The following is a 23,640-nucleotide window of genomic DNA, read 5'->3' as shown; positions in this document are numbered from 1 at the left end:
GGCCATGCCGAAATTCCCATTTTCTGGTCTAAAATGTTCTAATTTGGTACAATGGTACTACAGGCCAACAGGAACCCACAAACCAAGAATGGCCAACATTCGCCATTAGGGGGCTTACAGGTAATTCCCAAAAGTCCCATTTTCTGGTCAAACATTTTCTAATTTGGTACATTGATTCTACAGGCCAAAAGGAACCCACTAAACCAAGAATGGCCTCACATTCGCTCCTAGGGGGCTTACAGGCCACTCCAAAATTCCCATTTTCTGGTCAAATATTTTCTAATTTTGTACATTGATACTACAGGCCAACAGGAACCCACAAACCAAGAATGGCCCACATTCGACCATAGGTGGTGCTACAGGCCACGCCCCAAAAAAATATTTTCAAAGTGATACCATTTCCACGCCATTTGTCCAATTCTTCTGAAACTTGGTGTACATGCCTCATTTCTCATTGGGAACAAAAAAGCCTCAAGGATCCATAAGGTCCGGTATGGATTTTCCTGTACATTGAAAATGTTTCGTTTAGGATTCAGACAAAGACATGTTTTTTTGAATTCCTTAATTGGGAGGGTTTATCCCCAACCATCTACTGATCAATTTTAAATGATTTGCCATTTTGAGGAGGAATCCGCATTGCTGCTTGCAGCTATATTTAATATTAATATCCATGCATGCATATATAAGAATGCAAATATATTAAACGTAAGCAGAGTGACCTCACTCCCGAGTGCAAACAAATGCGTATCAACGTGTTAATATAGCCTTCACCAAGCCTTGTGAAAGAATTTACTTCGTTCAGTACAACATTCGGTGAGGTTCCCAGAGCGCCTCCAAGGGCGCATTTACAAGGGCGTTTTTATCTACCACCAGCGTAAGGCATTTCGCTATGATCAGGTCATACAACAAGTAATTCCCATCTCATGGCATACTTCCATTTTATTTCATTCAGGCATCATCAAAGAGCAGAAATTCGTTGGCATGTCTTCCCAAATCATTCAGTCATCGTGGTCAGACCACTACAGCAACAACTAATCAGAACCAATATGATCGACAGCGTAAATGCCGGAATTCAGACAAGCATGTTTAGGCGTACGTGTATCTGGTCTCCGAAAAATGTCAGAGACAATGGTAACTTGGCACATCAGCCGTCGAATCAGCTATCAAGCACATTCGGAAGGAGATTTGCAAATATTCACAAAATATAAAGTGTGATACTGCATCTTCAGGTCGTAAAGGTGGGACATGAACAGCCGGAACTGATCCATACTCGAGAATCACATCCTTGAAGATCCTGATTCTTATCAACACACATTTACAAAGCAGTCTTGAGCAAATCAATGATTTGCACAAACATGCACACATTTTTGTATGTTCTGGGGCACACCTCCTTCAAAAACTAAACTGTCCATTGCATCTTCAGGGCTCTATGTTGGGAGTACATGAAGACTCTCATGTTCCTTTTACAGCCAACAACTAAACTCTCATGAAGCTGAGACATTATTTATCGCACCGTATTTGCTCCAGCTCGAGGAATAAGAGGGAGGAGAGAGAGAGAGTGAGAGAGAGAGAGAGAGCGAGAGAGAGGAAAGAAAAAAAAGAAAAAACCCACAACAAGCCACGTCTCTAGAATTCTAGACATCACACACATTCTCTAACCATGCAAGCTTCCCCCCTAAAGAAACATGACAGGATCAGGTGTATTTTCACGTCGTTCCCTGGTCAGTTTGGGTCTCCTAACGCAATCTCCAGCCCTATCACGCCACATCAATTTTGCCATGCTTATCATTCCTCAAGGCCACACCGCAGTTTTTCTGCCTTCTCACACTAGCTCATTCCATAGACAGCCTCTCTTACCCACCAATCGATGATGGCTGGCGAGAATTTCCAGACGACACGCCCCTATTTCTCGGACATGGCTCCCTCCATAGGATTCAGGGGTTGCCGTCTAGGACATCACAGGGGAATGGCCAGAATTATACTTTCTTCAATATAGCTTCCTACACTCCAGATGCTCTCTTTGTAAGTAATCCCATTGCTAGATATTTCATAATTGAATGTATTTAACAAATGTTCTCGATCTACAATCCCAGTCTCGATGCGGCTCAGTGGAGGAAAGAAAGAAATGACACCGAGACCCAAGCTTCAAATCCTTCCTCGATCATTCGTACAGCACATCATCATATGGTCCAGCAAACAACCTTCCCCTCTACCCTCCAATGAAATGGTTCTTTACCCTATATGGGGTAAAATATATGTTTGAGTTCAGAAATAGGAAATACATTCCCAGCCTCGTTCCATGATGACACAGCAAGCTACATCTACAATAGGCCTTTCTTATTCCACACCCATCATCACAGCCAGCGTCATATGGGTTGCTTACAGAAACTCAAACGCATCGTAGTCATGCGACAATTCCTCAGTCATTACTTCAATCAATAAAGTCTGGCCCTCCTCGAATCATCATGTCCCCTATGAGACATCTGACATGGCAGAGCATTTCCTGTAACTTCATCATCCCAGCCAGACACATTCCCGGGTTTTTCAACGTAGTCTCTGACCCCCTCCCTCGCTTCGCAGGAGTTCCACAGACCAGCTCGACAGGCACCCTTCGAGGTATACTGGAATCTACTATGAAGATGCTCGGCCGCTGCTCTCCCCAATCGTACCTGAAATAGTCAACTTGACCCAAATCATCAAACAAGCTCAACCATCAGCCATAAGTTCTCATGCATATCTGGTGGTGGTTGGTGGCTCTTCCCCAGCTCATCCTTACCTACACAATGATTCAATTTAAGCAAACTCACCACATAACTACGTCCCCCTCGCCGGGCTTCCATAATCTCAAGCACAGTTCCTTCGCAAAGATATTGCTCAAACCAGCCAGAGGGTTTTCATATCAAATGTCTTCAAGAAGAGACTGCACGCAACGTCGACATTATCGTATGGCTCTACACATGTTGTCCCCCTCGACAAAGATGCCTCAAACAACTTTTCCCTCACCGGAGGGTTTTCATATCAAATGTCGATTATCTTTCAAAGATTTTTTTACAAAGACACTGCACAGCAATGCCGGCCTAAAGCAAAGATTCTGCTCAACCAGGGGCTCTCAACAGAGTGCCCAAAATCACACTCAAGGACAAAGAGGAAATGCACAGGGATGAAATCAAACTTGAGAAAAAAAAAAAACTCCTTTCCCATCGCAAAGGCTTCACACAACCACGCCAGAGGTATTGCAAATTTCACGTCAAATTCCGACGCCCGCATCTCGTAATTCCTCCTCCAGAATGAACGCCCAACACAAGACCTGGTTCGTTCAAAACTGGATCATCTCTTTTTGGGGGTAGGCTCCTCACCCATGCCTCCTATCTCCGGCAGGACATGACGGTTCTGGGTACAACTCCCTCGGACTGCCGGATGGGGCCTCCGCCAAAGAGAGAGACATCACCTCCTGTTTTACATCTATCAAATAAATGGCATCTCAAACTTCACTCAAGCCTGCTGTCTTCCCGATAGAACTGTATTTATTCTTTTATAAAGACAGCTGTAAAGGATTCATCCCTGTACATCAAACAATGACGTGGAGAGCTGCTCAGAATTACTACAGAGAGCATCACACAGATCTGGTCAGTGTGAGGAACCAGACTGAGAATCAACAGATTGAGAAGATCAGGAATGATACAAACATAACAGATGGAGTCTGTATCGGTCTGTTCAGAGACTCATGGGAGTGGTCAGATCAGAGTAACTCCTCATACAGAATCTGGAGGCCAAACATACCTTGATAATGGTGGGGGGAATGAAAACTGTGCAGTGCTTTGGATCATGAAAGATAAAAGGCAACTGGGATGATTGGACCTGTGATGGTAAACATGTTTACTTTTCACTCATTAATTAACACATTAACAAAGAAAATGTCAGTGTTCCCCTTCTGTCACTCACTCGATGTTTTGTTGATGTAGTGACACTAGGGGTCACTCTTGGGAGCTCCAAACACCACGAATCTTTGAGAAAAGGCCAATGAGAATTGGCGAGTGGAATTTGCATGCCTCTCCCATGGACATACGGGTATAAAAGGAGCTGGAATGCCCATTCTCATTCAGATTTTTTTTCCGGAGCAGAGTGGTTGTGTATCAGTGAGCTGAATGCTACTGCTGTTCCATTCACCTCGAAGAAGCGTATGCTTTTGGATATACGGCGCATTCCAACAGCTTTCTCTCCTTCTGCATGCCTAGTTCAAATTACACCCCTGGGCGCTTCGACAGCGCTACTAAGAGAGTATATTTCTGCAAAAAGAGTATATTTCTGTAAGAGCAAAAACCTTCATGTGAACGTGTTTTTAAAGATGCGACTTTATAAAGATGCCTTTCCGTCTTTGTGTGATTCCTGGATGCGGTCATTATCTCTCTGCCTCCGACGGCCACAGGTGCTACCTCAAGTGTCAGGGCAGCGATCACACTGAGGCAGCGTTTGAGGTTGGTTCATGTTCTCATTGGGAGAATATGACCATGGCAACATTGCGATCGCATGTGTCCCACTCCAGCTGCACCCCGCCTACAGGTACGGGGCGTCCCTGTATTTGGGGTGTTTAGTGGGCATGATCTCGCTGGGTAAATGCCCACTGCATCGGAGAAGGCACTGGCGAAATCAGACGGCAATGACACGACTGGGCTGCCTACTTCTGGTCTGCCCGCCCAGTGTGAGGCCAAAGTATAGCTAACCGCTATGCTTGTCCGGGCCACTGTGAGTATCGGGTTGAACTGGAACCCTCCGTCCTCCCCTGAGCCCTCGCGGCTAGATGATTGGTTCCTGGGTTCAGGGTGCTGCTTATGGCCACACCCCCCAAACATTCATTCTCAGGGACAGGGCACCATCTGATAAACACTATCACTCAGGCAGCTGTATTCCCATAAGTGCCGTGTGTTCGCTAAGTGGTGTTCTTCCCATTGCGAAGACCCCCAGAGTTGCGCAGTTGGGTCAGTGCTTTCCTTCCTGCAGGAGAAGCTGGAGGGGTGGCTGTTCCCCTCCGCCCTGAAGGTGTACATAGCTGCTATAGCAGCGCATTACAACTCAGTTGAAGATAAGTCCTTTGGTAAGCACGACCTGATCATCAGGTTCCTGAGCGGCGCCAGGAGGCTGAACCCTCCTAGGCCACACCTCTTTCCCTCATGAGACCTCTTAAAATGTGCCCTTTTACCCCCAGTCTAGTTCACGAAGTCGAATACAGAAGTGGCGCTTATTTATAACGTCATGCGAGTTCGCTCATTTTAAACAGCAGAGCCCTGGAGGGAAGCACCGATTTAAAGTTAAAATGTTTTCATTATCTACTTGTTTCTTACAAAAACCTACCAAAAATCGCTGCATCAAAACTAATAAACATATATGATCTTTCAGAGTGTGTCCTAATTTGAAGACGCAGCATTCTGCTTTCATGCCTTCATTGTACAACAGAGCATTTTATTGGTAAAGATTTCCGCTCTAACAGAGAATTATCTCCCTTAATAGACCACCTGTTGCTTTCGATTTCTGCTTTGGGATAAAGTGGCATATAACTGCTGGTCAGTTTCCGAAAGCCAAATCCACACCTTAACGATAAGTAAAGCATAAAAATCTTCCGACATTGCTTGCTGCATTCATGCTCAGAGAAAAAAGCAATAAATGATTGTACATTAGAAAAGATTTCTTAAGGGAGTTTAATTCATTCATTAAATCTTTTTATTTGTTTTGGGAACATTAAACATGATTTCATCTAATATATACAGTATTGGACAAAATCTCACTTTATGCATGAAGAATATTTTTCATGGTTAAACTCTGCTGTACATATAAAGAGCGCATGCACAAGACATGATCGTTTGATGCATATAAAGTCCAGATTCACTTTATGCTGCTTTAAAAATATAAAAGAAAAACAAAGGAGGCACATGATATCTACTAATATAGTAATTATTATATAATTAATCACAGTCCTTTAGATTGCATATGATTCGTATATACATTTTTTATTAATATTAATCAAGTAACAATACTGAAAAAGAGAAACATTCACTGCTCTTTTCTTTATAATTAATACACCCTTTAAATCTGAACACAAATTTAGCATGAGAAATTGCTCATTTTAATTTAGAGACCCAAATGCATTGAATTAGTATGTATGAAATCTACAGTATAATCGTTCCATGGAGACAACTGAAGAACAATTATGAATTTCACTTTTATATGTAATATTTTTCCTGATGCAGTCCATGTTTTTATTATTGCCATAAACGACTCAAACAAACTTTAAAGTTGAAAAGATTGTAGTTTTCTGGGTCGTAGATGCATGTTTGGTGACTTCTTTAAAGTAGTTATGGGTCGTTCATGAACGATTCGTTCATTTTAAACTAATCTTTTATGTGTCTCAAAAGAACGGAGTAGTCTCAGAGAGTGATTTGTTCATTTTGTGTTGGCCATGCATGCCCATAGCACAACCTCCATTCTTTTGTTATATTAGAACCGCATAGGCGCTGTACAAGAAACAGAAATGATTAGTTCACCTTTCAACTCTTTTGGTCCGAGTCCTTCGTTCTTTTATCACATAACAGACGTATATGCTATGCATTGCTCGAATACAGCTGTCGTGTGACACAAGAATGAATGACTCGGACCAGATGAGTCGAGAGATGAACTAATCATTTCTGTTTCCTGTGTGTGTTCAGAGTGTATACGGCTGTCACGTGACAAAAGAACGAATGACTCGGATAAGAAGATTCAATCCAGAGGTGAACTAATCTCATTATTTGGCTGCATTATATTTTTTTCTTTATTTCTGACTATAATCAAAGTTTGCATTAGTAGAGGTGTTAGGGGGGATTTGGCTTTTGAACATTTTTACATTTTAGATTAATTCTGCTCAAATGAACGAAATGACTTGAATAAAGATTCATTCATTTTGCTGAACGAGAATCAAAGATCCAAGTCAGTAAAATGATCAGATCCCCAGAGGGGCACCTCAGCCCATGTGGGCAAAGGGGCAGTTGCTCATACCAATGTAGCCACCCCCTGTGTACATGCTTGTAAACAAGTATACTACAGAGACATTTCATGTCGGAGCGGGATTTGAGCACATTTTTTTTTATCGGTGAGTGGTATTTGAGCGGAGTGTTCTTTTGGGTCGTGAGCGGTTGAGTGGAGCGCACTCACATGGAGCGGGTTATTGAGTGGAGTGTCACACCTCTCCGCTTTGCTCACATCCTCTGGTACAGGTTTCATGTAGATCTAAAAATGACTGTGACTATTTTGACTATCAAATGAGAGTCACTGACTTACTGTCATTTCTGCTACTGTTTATTATTCTGATGCTGTAATGGAGACAAGAATGAACAAAACATACAGTATACACTAACTCTTATTAAACATGATATCCTGACAGGGATTTGTTTATAACACAAATGTACGCACACACACACACACACACACACACACACACAAACCTTTTCACAGTTTTTGATTTTCATTTAGACATTGTTTAGTTTGTTTAATAAGTGTTTTCCACATGAGGACTGTCACCACAATGTGTTTGATTTCAGATTTTACTGTCCTTGTGGGGACATTTTAAAGCAGAAAAACAAAAATATACAGGACTCTTTTTTTGTTTATTTGCTTGATCCTTTTGTTTACTGATTTTTCTGATGAATATGTTTATCTATAGACCAAATGTTTTGAATTCTGTAACCAGTAGTAACACAACACTCACATTCAAAAACTCTGCTGTCTTTATTTGCATACACACGCCTGAGCTATAGACTCTCTTACACTAAAGGTCAATGTCACCATCAGAAGAGAAATCTGTTGGCACTTGATGGGAGGAGCTGAAGAACAGATCCAGAATATCAGTATGAACTGATTGGGGGGGGGGGGGGTGAATCCTTCATGTTTAACAAAAATCCATTAGCGTTTTTCTGTTTTTGATTTCTCTCATAGTTGATTTGTTGACTGTTTTATGTCCAGATAAACTGGTTTTGGTTAAACAGAATCTGAGCTGGACAGAAGCTCTGAGATACTGCAATAAATCATTTGGATCTTGTGTCAGTTCACTCTGAACAGATTCAGCATTGGATGATGAATGTGGTTAAAATTGCCTCAACTGCTGAAGTGTGGTTGGGTTTACACCACTATTGTGCCATGAACATGTGGATCTGGTTGAGCGGGGTCGGTTGTGTGTTATCAGAACTGAGCTGCTAGTCACGGGACAGGAGTGGAAGACTGCAGTGATGCTGCGAGAGTTGGAGCAGTTCAGTCTGGAGGAGATCAGCGCTGGATCAGCCTTCCTCAAACTCAACTTCAATCTGCACCAACTATGAAGGTACTAGAGTGACATTCAAATTCTCATTTGAATGTAATTTTGCCACTGTAGCATTTAAATAATCATGTTGAAAAATCCAGCTGTTCCAGTTCCTGATTCATAAAGATTTATGTATCAATGAAGACATTCTTTTCTCCCAATGTTCTGTTCAATTATCTTTCATATGTTTTGGGTATTTTGTATCTTGATCAATCCATATTTAGACACCCATGTATTTTATAATTTCTTTTATTTAAATAGATTTTAGAGTTCCCCCTTTTCTCAAATAATTTTAAAATTACACAAACCAAATTTAACTACGGATAAGAATTCCTCCACCGAATTTGCCAGCCACAGGTCTAGGGAGGAAGGACATCCAGGGTCCACTGTCTCGTGGACTCACAAGGGTTAAAAAGTGCACGTCTTCCCCTCCCAGAGGGGAAAGGTGCTGTACGCAAGTGGTACACCCGGCCAGCTGCCCCGGATACTTACCTGTTCGTACCTGACAACACACATGACGAAATCGACTCAACCCGGAGATTATAAAATCTTGCACGTAGGTATTGGGTGTTGCCCAGACCGCTGCCCTGCAGATGTCTGCTAGAGAGGCATCATTGGCAAGTGCCCAAGACAACGCTACACTCCTCGTGGAGTGTGCTCGTAATCCCAAAGGGGAATGCACGGATCTTTCAAAACGTTGAACAACACATTTTAAATGCACTTATTTTTTCCAGTTTCATTTGAATTTTTGTTAAAATAAATAAAAAATGAAGTTCATAGTTTAAAATCAAGGTGTCTTGCTTTATTGTATAATCTTAACCATAACAATGTTTACCTAAAATTATTCTATACTACTACCTAGCATCCAAACAGCGGTAATACCAGAGTTCGCCATTTTCCTGCAGGTTTTTTTCGACCAAAGTATCAAAAAAATTATCATTTAGGAATCGGTATCGAAGTCAAGATATCGGTATTGGTATTTTTATAGAAAATGTTTGACTGATACACAGCCCTACGCTCCGGACACCGCAACGATAAGGCTGGGTCTGATAAGGGGACAGGCCAAAGGGGAGGACATTGTACTGATACACCTGGCTGTCGAACGCGAACCGTAGGAAGGGTCGGTGTCGAGGCCAGATAGAGACGTGGAAGTATGCGTCCTTCAGGTCTACCCCTGTGAACCAATCCTGATGCTGGACGCAAAAGTGTCACGATCTCTGCACATAGGGTGCTGGTATTTTTGCTGTGCACCGAGGTGAAGAGGATACAGCCAAAGGGAGGCGGGGGCCTGGTGATCTGAATCAGATAGTCGAGTCAGATGGTCCTGACCAACTAGTGCGACGGATTGGGAAGTGAGAGCCACGCCTCCAAGCTCTGTGCGAGGGGCACTAAGGGAACGATTGTTTTTGACGTACCCAGCGGGGCTTCGCAGAGGGGTGGAGTAGGTAGTGTTGCGTCGGGAGGCAGAAGCGTGTTAGTGACTGAGGAGGAGATCCTGTGTAAGCGTCTTCTGGACTTGTCAGAACTGGCCGGCCGGTAAACAGCAGTCATGGGTCCGGAGGCAAGGGGTCCGTGTCTGGGGAGCCGGGACTGCCAGTATTTGGTGGCAGGTTGTCGATATATATATATATATATATATATATATATATAATAAAATACAACCTTCAAAAGAATAACAAGAGGCTAAATTGCGCAGATTGAGTAGTAAGCAGTTAAAAACTAAGCATTAATATACAGATTCATTGTTCACCAAATAATGATAGATTTATTAAGCTATTACAAAGACAATAACTCAGATTGTTCTCCACAGTGATTGCTGTTTTGCCCGAGACTGCTGGCCTGAACTACTGTGACGTATGGCTCTGCAACTCTGCAGATGGATACTATTGAAAAAGTAGAGCTGGCACTTCATTGATAACATTGTGGGGGCCCTATGAGTGGGTGCCGATCCTACTTTGTCTCACAAATGTCCCTGCCACTTTTCAGTGATACATGGAGGGATGCCTACATGAAGAGATGATTTGTGTATCCCCTACCTGGATGATGTGCTGGTTTTCAGTAGGGAATTTGACCAGCATACTGAGGATATCAGAAGAGTACTTCAATGCCAGAAACTGTGCGATATCAAGCCTAAGAAATTAGATTTTTTTCAAGCGGGAAGTCTGTTATGTTGGTTGTGACATCTCTGAACAGGGGTACAACTTGAACCCCAAAGAAATTGAGGCTGTATTGGTACTAAAGCATAAAACACCCACCACTGTCCGGGAAGTAAGAAAGCTCATGGGTTTATTCATTTATTACAGGTTGTACATTGCTGACTTCACACACATTTTAAAGCCTCTATGTGAACTGTTTACAAAACCCCAAATGGAGAGGAATAACAAGTCAAAGAATAGTGAAAGCCCTTCCTCACAACCACTTCCATCACAACCAGTCAAATGGATAGAAATATATCAAACCCACTCTGTCAAACCCACCCATTGTGGCATCTCCAGACTTTGAGTGGCCATTTGTACTACAAGTAGATGCCTCAGAACTAGGATTAGGGGTGGTATTGTACCAACGGATGGAAGGTAAGTTCTGAGTAGTAGGCTATGGGTCACAAACACTGATTCCTGCAGAGAGGAACTTAATTTGCAGTCTGTAAAGCTGGAGTTCCTGGCACTTAAATGGGCCATCACAGAGCATTTCCGTGACTTCCTGTTCCATGCTCCACACTTCATGGTCTACAGTGATAACAACCTGCTGACATGTGCCATGAAATCTACAAACCTCAATGTCATGGGTCAACATTGGGTAGAGGAATTATCTGACTATCATTTTACTCTCAAATAGAGACCTGAAACAGGTCCATTAAAGATGTCGACAGAGAATGTTCCCAGGTGTGCAAACCAGAAGTTCTTAAGTAAATTGGAGGTGCTCTGAAAGCCCAACACATATGCCTTACAGTATGCGTTACCCGAAGAGCTAAATGATACATCAGAGATGAACATTCCTGAACCTAGCTAGTTGTCCTTTTAAAGCTTAAAGAGATGATCTGCTAATACTTATATGAATACATGGGACATTTGGGAGCTGATCTTTATGAAAGTGTCAAAGAAGTCATTGTTCACTTCCAAATCAAACCAAAACATTAATAAAGCGCTTACATCAAATGCGGTCGCTACGTTGATAACATGAAAACTTATTAGTTCTCATAACATCTTGGGACCAAACGTCATGATGTCATGTCGCAATAACCAATGAGGTTTGATGTTTTCAAATTAGTCACCGTGTTTGATTTAAGTGCTTTATTCATTATTTGATTTAATTTGAGAACCATAACGACTGTATTGCTCAAGAAAATTTTGGATCCTTTTTTAAGCCTTAAAGTGAGGCACTATCCACAGCAATCATGAAAATGGGTGCCATGTGTAAAAATTGTAAAACATTAAACAGACACTTCAACTAATTTCTTTCATTTTAAGAGATGCACTAAAAATAAGCACATTGTAGGCCAACATGGGTAGTTGACAAATAATATAATAATATGTTAAAATGTTAAAATGTATATGAATATTGGTCACCATTAATTTTTCACCATTTTTAATCACGTGTGAGGATTAAGCAGTTGTCACGAACCCCGCTCCCTCGTTCCGCCCCCTCGAGCTCGCACGCTCTTTTTGCTCGCTCGAGCCCTCACGCCCACTTTGCTCCTACTCGCTCACATGCTCGTAGGCAATCTCCCTTCCTCGAGTTTCTCACGCGTTTCCAATCCCCCAGAACATTATGACCACCTGCACTCGCGTCATCTGCACTCCTGCACATTAGTTTCACCTACACTCGTCTCATCACCTGTCATGGTTTACACCTGCACTCGCCCCTATATATATCACTACCCTTTCGTCTCACGGTTGTTGGTTATTGTATTTAGTTTCCCGTGTCTTTGCCCCCCGCTAGTCTCGTCTAGTTTTGACCTCCTCTCGTTCACCTCTTAGCTTGTCAGCTCCCCTTGTTCCCCTGTCTTTTGCTCCCACTTGTCTCGTCATTTTCCTCTTGATTCCCCGGCTTTCGACCTCACGCTCCCTTTGACTACTCTCTCCCGGATTTGCCCCCTTGTTTATATCTTGATTCCCCGGCTTTCGACCTCACGCTCCCTTTGACTACTCTTCACTGGATTTGCCCTTTTTTCTGTACTTTTGCCTGCCTGCAATGAAACGCAGTTTTTGACTTACATTGTGACTGTCTCTTCTTGTGCGGGTTACAGCAGTACACTAAATAGTCCTGATATGTGACAAATTAATTATTAAAGCATAAATAAACCAAGTAGAGTAGTTTGAAATATGAGGTCATAAAAACTGCATGTATGATATTTTTACTAGAATTAAAGGAGTGATGATTAAAACATTGTTAGATGGAGATTTAACTGCATTTCTGTTGAGCTTGAGCACATTTGAAGGTGTGGAATCTGTGGATAATAATAAGATGATGGGTAATCGGGATCCCTGCAATGCACCGTGACATGAATGAATAATTCCCTCTTTGAACTGTTGCCCTCTGGCCGGCGCTACAGAGCACAAGAACATTTTTTACCCTCAGTCCATTTTCCTCATGAACAATTAAACTACCTCAGGACTCCCCCATAGTGCAATAATGTAAATGCATATCTCATATACATATGTAAATTCACATATTTAATTCAATAACTGTACATACCCCTACCTTGCATATACATTACCAATTGCTCATGTACATACACCATTCTGTTATACGTCCTATTATGTGTCTATTTATACTCCTACCTTGTTTTATATTCGGTCTCATTGTAATGTTCTGTGTGCACTTGTTTCTCCGATCACCAAAAGAATCTCTTGCGTACATGAGAAACTCATTCTGATACTGAATTATGCAGATTAATCTGTTACTGTTTTCTGCTTTATTTATGCTGTCGCTCTTTTATTTGATGTCACAGCTCATATTTGAATCACTATGTTGTTTTTGGTTGTGACCGTCATTGTGGTTATCAGTTCTTTGTTCAATTTCACTAGAAGTATTGTTTACTTGCACCTGAAGAACTGTGACGGTTTCTGCAGAATCTTGTGGGTACAGATTCCATGTAGGCCTGAACATGACGTGACTATTTTGTCTATCAAATGAGAGTCCCTGACTAACTGTAATGTTCATAATTCTGAAAGTGTAATGAATTAAGAAAAGCACTTAAACACAACACAAATAATTGTTATTTGTTTAACTTAAAGGGAATATCCTGACTGGGATTTGTTTATAACACCTGCACACACGCACGCACACACACACACACACACACACACACACACACACACACACTCACACACCCTCAGAGAAACCTTTCAGGTGATTTCAGATTTTACAGTCTTAATGACAAATGTTTCTATTTTTTATTTTATTTTATTTATTATTATTATTATTATGATTATTTGTTTGTTTCTTTGGTTACTGAGTTTCCTGATGAATATCTGTAGACCAAATGTTTTGAATTTAGTTTCCGGTTATAACACATGCACATTCACAAACTCTTTATCTTTCCTATTCAAATCAAGCAGCCTGAGAGTCACAACATATTCTTATTTTAACACAACAACACACACACACACACACACACACACACACACACACATACTAAAGGTCAATGTCATCATCAGAAGAGAAATCTATTGGCTGAGAAAACAAAAAAACCTAATGAGGAAGAAACACAATGAACACAATGTTTTGAGTGACACTTGATGGGAGGAGCTGAAGAACAGATCCAGAATATCAGTATGAACTGATGAAGGAAGAAGACACAGACACACAGGAATTAAGAGAGAAACTCTCATGATCTTTCATTAAACCAGTAAGACCTGTTATAATGTCACTGTCTTATTCATTATTTTCTGTTATCATTTTATGGTTTTCATGATCTCATTTGATTGCTAAAACCTGTTCATTAATCTTGAATTAATCTCTGAACTTCATACTTTCATATCTGAGATTTTAATGGTCTGTATCTCCTCAGAAATGGAGCAAAAAGCATTCATCACTTTTATTCTCTCAGGTGAGTGAGTGTGTATTATTTTTTCTTTGGATTTACTAACATCAGTCTCATCGCTGTGAATTATTTGTGTTTGTCTTTATATTTTCCTCTTCTCAGCTGTCTTCAGTTCATCTGCATGTGTTCCACGTCAGTATCACTTTGTGAATCAGAATTTGAACTGGACTGAAGCTCAGAGATACTGCAGAGAGAATTACACAGATCTGGCCACCATCAACAACAAGAATGACATAGAAGATCTGCTGAAGAGTGTGAATGATGGTCAGATTGAACATGTCTGGATTGGACTGCAGAAGACAGTCAGTTATAAATGGAAGTGGTCTCTGGGTGACCCTGCGTTCTACACAGAAAATAATTCACAGTATCGCAACTGGTTCCCGGGACAACCGAATCATGATGGTGACTGTAGTAACATGAATCCTGGACAATGGAATGATTCTCCTTGTAATGACAATTTTCGTTTCATATGTTACAATGGTGAGTGCAGCAGTCTGTGGTGTGAATTATGTGCTGTACACAATCTCTTCATCTTTTAAATAATTTGCTTTTAAAAACATTTGATTGAACAGTGAGAAACAGTGTGATTTATTTACTTCATTATTTGTTCAATGTTAAAATGCTTTCTCCTATCCCAGTTTAATATGCAGTCAAATATACATAAGACATTCACAGGTTGATTTCTGTCACTTTCAACATTGCTCTGTTTGAGCTGGCTCGGCCAATCTGATGCAGCGTCATTGATTCAACCAGTGTTGTGAGTTTGGGGTGGGACGATCTGTTTATTTGACCAATGACAAAGAGAGGGTGTATTCAGAAAGCTTTTTGTAAAACATTTTTGCAACTGCATGTTGTGACATAATGGTGCAGAAATCACATAATTTGTCTCTTAATTATTGTAAATCAAAAGCAAGATTTGTTTATTTATTCTCTTATAAAGACAGCAGTAAAAGATTCATCCCTGTACTTCAGACAATGACGTGGAGAGATGCTCAGATTTACTGCAGAGAGAATCACACAGATCTGGTCAGTGTGAGGAACCAGACTGAGAATCAACAGATTGAGAAGATCAGGAATGATGCACACATAACATCTGGAGCCTGGATCGGTCTGTTCAGAGACTCATGGGAGTGGTCAGATCAGAGTAACTCCTCATACAGAAACTGGAGGAAATCCCAACCTGATAATTCTGGGGGGAATGAAAACTGTGCAGTGGTTTGGGTCAAGTCAGACCGTGGACAATGGGGTGATTGGAAGTGTGATAAAAAAACTCAGTTTGTCTGTCATGAAGGTGAGTAGATCTTCTCACACCCAAAACAATATTCTGGTGTAAACCTGATGAAGTCCTTCCTCCTTAAATATAATCCTTTAAAGTGTTTCTGTTTTTGATCTCTGGATGTTTTGGTCTTTTTTTTTTTTTTTTTTTGTCCAGATAAACTGGTTTTGATTCAACAGAATCTGAGCTGGAATGAAGCTCTGAGATACTGCAGAGAGAATCATGTGGATCTGGTGTCAGTTATCTCTGAACAGATTCAGCGTCGGGTGATGAATGTGGCCAGAAAAGCCTCCACTGCTGAAGTGTGGTTGGGTCTACGTCACTCCTGCACTCTGGGCATCTGGTTTTGGGTGAATGGAGAGATCTTGTGTTATCAGAACTGGGCTGCAGGTAATGGGACAGGAGTGGAAGACTGCAGTGATGCTGTGAGAGTTGGAGCAGTTCAGTCTGGAGGAGATCCGCGCTGGATCAGCCTTCCTCAAACTCACAAACTCAACTTCATCTGCTCCAACTATGATGAGTGACTGTCAGTATGTTTACATGCACAGTTTTATAATTCAGGTGGTTTTTGTGTAATTGAGCTGCATGACACAATGTTTTATCAAATATCTGAAGGAATGATGTCAGCTGAGGAAGTTTTAAATGCATGTTGTGCGTCACCTCTGTTTTTCTGGAGTGTAAATACACACAATGTCAAAGTCAATTATGCAGCTATTAACACATATAAAGCCGAGCTGTAATCGCATTATCTAGATCTGTTAGTCTGACTTTACATTCCTAATATTTCAGTCAGAATAAATAGTTTATATGAAGAATTATTTTTTGTGAAATGTATCTTTTAAAGCACGTGTGAATGAGGTGTGGAAGGAGGTTGGATTGTCATCAAATTGTTTGCGACTAAACATTTCATTTGAATAATTTGTTTGACATTTCCTGTTTTTCTCTTTTTTTTGTTTTGCATGAAGATTAAATCAAACTGTATTTCATCATCTCTTCCTCCATCAGTGGAGCTACTTTCATGTTTTATTATTATTTGTTCAGTAATTGATCTTGTTTTTCTGTGTGTTCATTACTCTTTTGTTGGGTTGGGGAGGACTTATACTTGTCTTTGTAATGTTGCAGTCATATTTGAATAATGAAGTCTTGAAATAAATGAAGTCAAACACAGCAGATCTGCTACTCGTCTCATAAAGACTTGATGAAGACAATTTTCTCCTAATGTTCTGCTCAATATTTTTATATGTAATATCTTTTATTTTTCATTACAGTATTTGCTATTTTGTGTTTGAAATGTGTGGAAATAAATATCCTGAATAACACAGAGATTGTCAGTTGATTTCAATGTATGATTTCATATATCGGCTCCCAAAAAGCATTTGGACACTGAATTCACACTTAAAGGGATAGTTTACCCAAACATGACAATTTTCTCATCATTTATTCCCCCTCATGATAGTCAAGGTGTGAATGACTTTCTTTCTTATGCAATGTAAGTGTATTACCAAATGTGACATTACAGTACTGTAAAAAAAAATGAAACATATTTAAAGTCAAGACACATTTATTTGTATAACGCTTTTCATTGCAGGTGTTGTTTCAAAGCATCTGTAAATGAAATTATGCCAGAGCAGAAAACAAAGTATAATACCAATATTAGTTATTTATGTTTAGAACTATTTCAGCCAGGACCACTTTGGCAAATTTTGCACACAGAAGTATTAAAAAGCCGTACATTTCAATTTGATCTTGTTACGGTTGATGTTTAAACCTTGTTTGCTCATGTAAGAGTCAGCTGTAATAAATTATATCTCCATTAAAATAGGATATGTCATAAAACATGATTTCATTAATGGTGTGTTTAACCTATGTAAATAACAATATTTAATAACTGTATCTAAAACAAGGACAATAAACAAAATAATTACTTATAGAACAGGCTGTAAAAAATAGACATTTATTAGAAAAAGACACTCTAGCTGCTGCATTTTGAATCAACTGAAGTGTATTTGTTTAGCCTGCAGGACATCCACCTAGTAATGCATTACGATAATCTAGACTTGAGGTCATAGGTCAATTTATTTATATAGCACATTTAAGAACAACTAGTGTATACTAGGGTTGCAGCGGTATACCAGTTTCACGGTATACCACGGTTTAAAAATTGACGGTTATCATACCATGTACATTTGCTTATCTACGGTATTGAGAAAAAAATGCAACCGGACGGAGAATCTCACATGCGCGTGCGCATCTCCTTTCCTCCCTGTCTGCCTGTCAGACTCGTCAACTTGCGACACACACACACACACACTCACACACACACACACACACACACACACACGTGCACGCGTGAAAATGTCAGAGAGAAGTGAGGGGGTCTGACATGAGTGTGTGTGTGAGTGTGTGTGAGTTAAAGCAGTGTTTCTCCACTGGTCTATTCGGACTGGGTCACTGGGACAGATGGGAAAGAACAATGCCATGGTTCTTCCATTGAAGATATTTCGGCGGCCGCACAAGTGATAGACAATTTAGGACTGCCGAGGCAGATTTAATGATAATCTCGCAAACAGCTAAAGCAGACATGGGCAATTTACGGCCCGTGGTCTGGATCAGGCCCTCCACATGGTTTAATGTGGCCAATGGCTCATTTATCATAAAAGTGTTTTTATTTTTCATTGGATATTTCAGTTTACTTGCATTGGGACCTAACGCGTCTCCACAAGTGTTTAACATGCTCGGGGTTGCCAGATAAGAGACGCAACACCCCCAGTTTGAGATTTATATTGCGCAAATATTCTGCCTAGTTTTATTCTTATTTTGTGCAATCTGGCAACCATGTACGCGAGTGCGCTATTTCTATCTCTGCACTATCTAGTGATCTGTAGTGCAATATTCTGCTCAAGGAAAAGTGTTATACGGCTACTCTGTGTCCATTCTTGAGGCTGCTTGTGATGTTTGGTGCTACTTTGCAGGTAAACCTTCTCAGTGATTAAATTAAATATAAAAGTAGATCTCGGCATCATTAACATGTGAGCAAAAGCAAGCAAGAGATGAATAAGTATATGTATTTTTTATTTGTGCAATTTAGAAATGTTGAAGTCCCTTCAAACCTGTATGTTAATGTAACTCTTGCAGTAATCATTTATCACAGTCATGCAGCCGGTGTTATTCAGTTGAGTGGTGAAAGTCAAACCATCGAGACCCACATCATGACACTTTTAGCATGTAAACGGATAATGTTTTAGAAAAAAATAAGTAAACAGACCCCTGATGTAGAGTGTTAAATTGAATAATAAATTAACAGGGAAGTAGAGATGATAAAATACATTTATAAGCTCAGCCTTTATTCAGTTTTTTATGTGTATAAATATGTAATATTAGGTAACAAATGGGATAATAATGGGCTCATATAAGTAAATATGCTCTTCAATTTTTAAAAGAGGGAGAGAAAACTTCCTGTAAATTTAGTAGTTGACATCAACAACAAAAATAATGTCACTTGATGCATGTCCTTGTACTGGAAAACCATGAACAAATCTATGCAACATAAAAGGAAATTCAACCCAGGATACATTAAATACAGGTTCTGTTTAATCTATGACAGGTCGACATTTGATTTCCAATGTAAAATCTGTCCTGAAGCAAAACCAGTTGAGAAGCACTGAGTGTAATGTTGGAATAACGAGGCAGACGAGAAGTTACGGATCCAAACGCAGCTGAGGCTTTATTTGAATTAACAGAAGATAAACACAAACAAACAACCCACGATGGGGAAATAAAGCATAAAACAGTTAACTAAAACACGAAGGAAGCAAACGGAGAACTTGGGCAGGGAACACATACCGCACTGCAAAAAATGATTTTCTTGACAAGTATTTTTGTCTTGTATTCCTGTCAAATTATCTAAACTTTCTTAAAACACGATTTATTTACTTGTCAAGCAAAATGGGATAAGATATTAAGTCTTGTTTTAAGATAAATCTGACTAACTTAGTGAACTTTAGACTCAAAACAAGAAAAAAATCTGCCAATGTGGTAAGCAAAATAAACTTAATTTAAAAGGAAAACAAGTTTATTTTGCTTATCCCATTGGCAGATTTTTTTTCTTGTTTTGAGTCTAAAGTTCACTAAATTTAGTTAGATTTATCTTAAAACAAGACTTAATATCTTATCCCATTTTGCTTGACAAGTAAATAAATCGTGTTTTAAGAAAGTTTAGATAATTTGACAGGAATACAAGACAAAAATACTTGTCTAGAAAATCATTTTTTGCAGTGCGGGTTTACACCAAACAACGATCGACAAAGACTGAACAAAGACACGGGGTATAAATACACAGACAGGGGAAAAAGGGACCAATGAAAGAACAGAACTCAAACAAGATAACAATGTGATTAACAGAAACCAAAGGCAAATTAGCAAGGGCAGGTGAAAACAATAAACAGAGGAAAACACGAACGCTCACAAAGAGACTATGGAATTACATGCGGGACTAAAGTGCAAACTAAGAAATGCAAAAGTGACAAGATGGACAACAAGAGGGCAACAGTGAGACAAGACAGGGTAATCATTACATTGCCCCCTTAAGGATCGGATACCAGACGATCAAAAAACAATAAAAAGAACACAAAAGGAAAAAACCCACAAAGAAAAATCAAAATGAGGGCACCAGGGGCAAACACACAGAGACAGTTCACGGGGGTACAAGGGGCACTGCGACAGTCCACGGGGGCCATTAGGCAGTCCAGGGAGGTGGAGAGGGTAGACAGATAGACCATGGAGACCATGGAGGCCGAGAGGGCAGGCAAGCAGTCTATGGGGGTGTGTCAAGGGACCAGGGTCAGGTGGCCGCAGAACAGAGGCCGGTTTAGATGGCCCGGGAGCTGGCCACTTGGCAAGGACAGGGACCGGGTCGGGGGGCCTGGGAGGAGGCCACTGGACGGGAACAGGGTCAGAAGCCCTGGGAGGAGGCCACAAGACAGGGACCAAGGAAGGCTCGGGAGGCGGAGCCGCAGAAGGCTCGGGAGGCGGAGCCGCAGAAGGCTCGGGAGGCGGAGCCGCAGAAGGCTCGGGAGGCGGAGCCGCAGAAGGCTCGGGAGGCTTGAAGGGTGGAGCCCTGGGAAGCTCGAGGGGCTTGAGAGGCGGAGCCGCAGGAGGCTCGGGAGGCGGAGCCGTAGGAGGCTCGGGAGGCTTGAAGGGTGGAGCCCTGGGAAGCTCGAGGGGCTCGAGAGGCGGAGCCCTGGAAGGCTCGAGAGGCTTGAGGGGCAGAGCCCTGGAAGGCTCGAGAGGCTTGAGGGGCAGAGCCCTGGAAGGCTCGAGAGGCTTGAGGGGCGGAGTCCTGGGAGGCTCGAGAGGCGGAGCCCTGGGAGGCTCAAGAGGCTTGAGAGGCGGAGCCCTGGAAGGCTCGAGAGGCTTGAGGGGCGGAGCCCTGGGAGGCTCGTGAGGCTTGAGAGGCGGAGCCCTGGGAGGCTCGAGAGGCGAAGCCCTGGAAGGCTCGAGGCTTGAGGGGCGGAGCCCTGGGAGGCTCGAGAGGCTTGAGGGGCGGAGCCCTGGGAGGCTCGAGAGGCGGAGCCCTGGGAGGCTCGAGAGGCGGAGCCCTGGGAGGCTCGAGAGGCGGAGCTCCGGAAGGCTTGAGGGGCTTGAGGGGCGGAGCCCTGGAAGGCTTGAGGGGCTCGAGGGGCGGAGCCGTAGGAGGCTCAAGAGGCTCTGGGGGCGGAACCGTCAGAGGCTTGAGTGGATCGAGTGGCGGAGCAATCGGAGGCTCTGGAGGCGGAGCCGTAGGAGGCCCCGTAGGTGGAGTTGCAGGAGGCTCGAGAGGCTCTGGGGGTGGAGCCGTAGGAGGCTTAGGGGGCGGAGCCCTGGAAGGCTCGAGAGGTTCAGGAGGTGGAGCCCTGGGAGGCTCGAGAGGTTTGAGGGGCGGACCCCTGGTAGGCTCGAGGCGGAGCCCTGGAAGACTCGAGAGGCAGAGCTCTGGAAGGCTCGGGAGACTCGGATGGCTGAGCTCTGGAAAGCTCTGGAAAGCTCGGATGGCTGAGCTCTGGAAAGCTCGGATGGCTGAGCTCTGGAAAGCTCGGATGGCTGAGCTCTGGAAAGCTCGGATGGCTGAGCTCTGGAAAGCTCCGGATGGCTGAGCCTGGAAGCTCTCGGATGGCTGAGCTCTGGAAAGCTCGGATGGCTGAGCTCTGGAAAGCTCGGATGGCTGAGCTCTGGAAAGCTCGGATGGCTGAGCTCTGGAAAGCTCGGATGGCTGAGCTCTGGAAAGCTCGGATGGCTGAGCTCTAGAAAGCTCGGGAAACTCGGATGGCTGAGCTCTAGAAAGCTCGGGAAACTCGGATGGCTGAGCTCTAGAAAGCTCGGGAGGAGGAGCCCTGGAAGGCTCGAGAGACTTGAGACTTGGGAGGCGGAACCCTAGGGGGCTCGAGAGGCGCTGGCTCTTGGACGGTCACGGCCATTGGCACTGGCTCAGGGACGGTCGTGGCTACTGGCTCTGGCTCAGGGACGGTCGTGGCTACTGGCTCTGGCTCAGGGACGGTCGGGACCACAGGCGCTGGCTCCTGGACGATCGGGACCACAGGCGCTGGCTCAGGGACGGTCGAGGCCACAGGCGCTGGCTCAGGGACGGTCGAGGCCACAGGCGCTGGCTCAGGGACGGTCGAGGCCACAGGCGCTGGCTCAGGGACGGTCGAGGCCACAGGCGCTGGCTCAGGGACGGTCGAGGCCACAGGCGCTGGCTCAGGGACGGTCGAGGCCACAGGCGCTGGCTCATTGACGTTTGGGGCTTGCGGCGCTGGCTCATTGACGTCTGAGGCTACAGGCTCTGGCTGGGTTACCGTGGTTGGCGAGGATTCGGGCTCGCTCACAGTGACATGCGGGGGCTCTAGCTCGCTCACCGTGACATGCGTGGGCTCTAGCTCGCTCACCGTGACATGCGTGGGCTCTAGCTCGCTCACCGTGACATGCGTGGGCTCTAGCTCGCTCACCGTGACATGCGTGGGCTCTAGCTCGCAGACCGGGGCTGGCGCGGGTCGGGAGGTGGAAGCCCGTCTTCTTTCTCTCCTCCGGGCAGACGCAGTGGGCCGCGCTGGCTCATGGAAGGCGACTGGCGTGGGGGCGGGCTCGCTGACAGGTGGGGCTGGTGTGACAGGGTGCGGTGAGCTGCACGCTAGTAGGGTCATCTCCAGGTAGTCGCGGAGAGTGCTGCCGGCGTTGCCTGTGGCACCTGCTCCCTCAGCGAGGGATTTAAGCTATCCCTGAAGAAGACCATCAGTGCAGAGTCCGGGAAGTCAGTAGCGTTGGCCAGGTGGAGGAAGTAGTGAGCGTGGTCTACAAGCGGGTAGTGCTCTTGCTGCAAGTTGAGCAGCCGACATTTGGCTCGGATAGCTGCTGGATCCATGTGTGGGTCGATCGTTCTGTAATGTTGGAGTAACGAGGCAGACGAGGAGTTACGGATCCAAACGCAGCTGAGGCTTTATTTGAATTAACAGAAGATAAACACAAACAAACAACCCACGATGGGGAAATAAAGCATAAAACAGTTAACTAAAACACGAAGGAAGCAAACGGAGAACTTGGGCAGGGAACACATACCGGGTTTACACCAAACAACGATCGACAAAGACTGAACAAAGACACGGGGTATAAATACACAGACAGGGGAAAAAGGGACCAATGAAAGAACAGAACTCAAACAAGATAACAATGTGATTAACAGAAACCAAAGGCAAATTAACAAGGGCAGGTGAAAACAATAAACAGAGGAAAACACGAACGCTCACAAAGAGACTATGGAATTACATGCGGGTCTAAAGTGCAAACTAAGAAATGCAAAAGTGACAAGATGGAAGACAAGATGGAAAACAAGAGGGCAACAGTGAAACGAGACAGGGTGGACTAAGGAGTTAAATAAGGGACTAAAGTGAAAACTAAGAAGTGCAAAAGTGACAAGATGGACAACAAGAGGGCAACAGTGAGACAAGACAGGGTAATCATTACACT

The 23,640-nt window shown here is 43.1% G+C and overlaps 2 protein-coding genes across 2 annotated transcripts in view; one reads left to right on the top strand and one right to left on the bottom strand.

Annotated features, from left to right (window-relative positions):
* The window catches only part of LOC127646650 (C-type mannose receptor 2-like), a 365,416-nt gene that overhangs the window by 33,515 nt on the left and 308,261 nt on the right, over window positions 1–23,640 (bottom strand). The gene's annotated exons all lie outside the window — the stretch shown is intronic.
* Window positions 14,136–16,864, top strand: LOC127646851 (macrophage mannose receptor 1-like). Its single transcript, XM_052130801.1, has 5 exons — window positions 14,136–14,174; window positions 14,337–14,375; window positions 14,472–14,849; window positions 15,310–15,660; window positions 15,802–16,864. Exons 2-5 carry the CDS (start codon window positions 14,339–14,341, stop codon window positions 16,167–16,169), a joined length of 1,134 nt encoding a protein of 377 aa, XP_051986761.1. The 5' UTR covers window positions 14,136–14,174; window positions 14,337–14,338; the 3' UTR covers window positions 16,170–16,864.

This window comes from Xyrauchen texanus, chromosome 1 (assembly GCF_025860055.1).
Source record: "Xyrauchen texanus isolate HMW12.3.18 chromosome 1, RBS_HiC_50CHRs, whole genome shotgun sequence".
Lineage (NCBI taxonomy): Eukaryota > Metazoa > Chordata > Actinopteri > Cypriniformes > Catostomidae > Xyrauchen > Xyrauchen texanus.
This window is presented reverse-complemented; position numbering and strand designations above follow the sequence as displayed.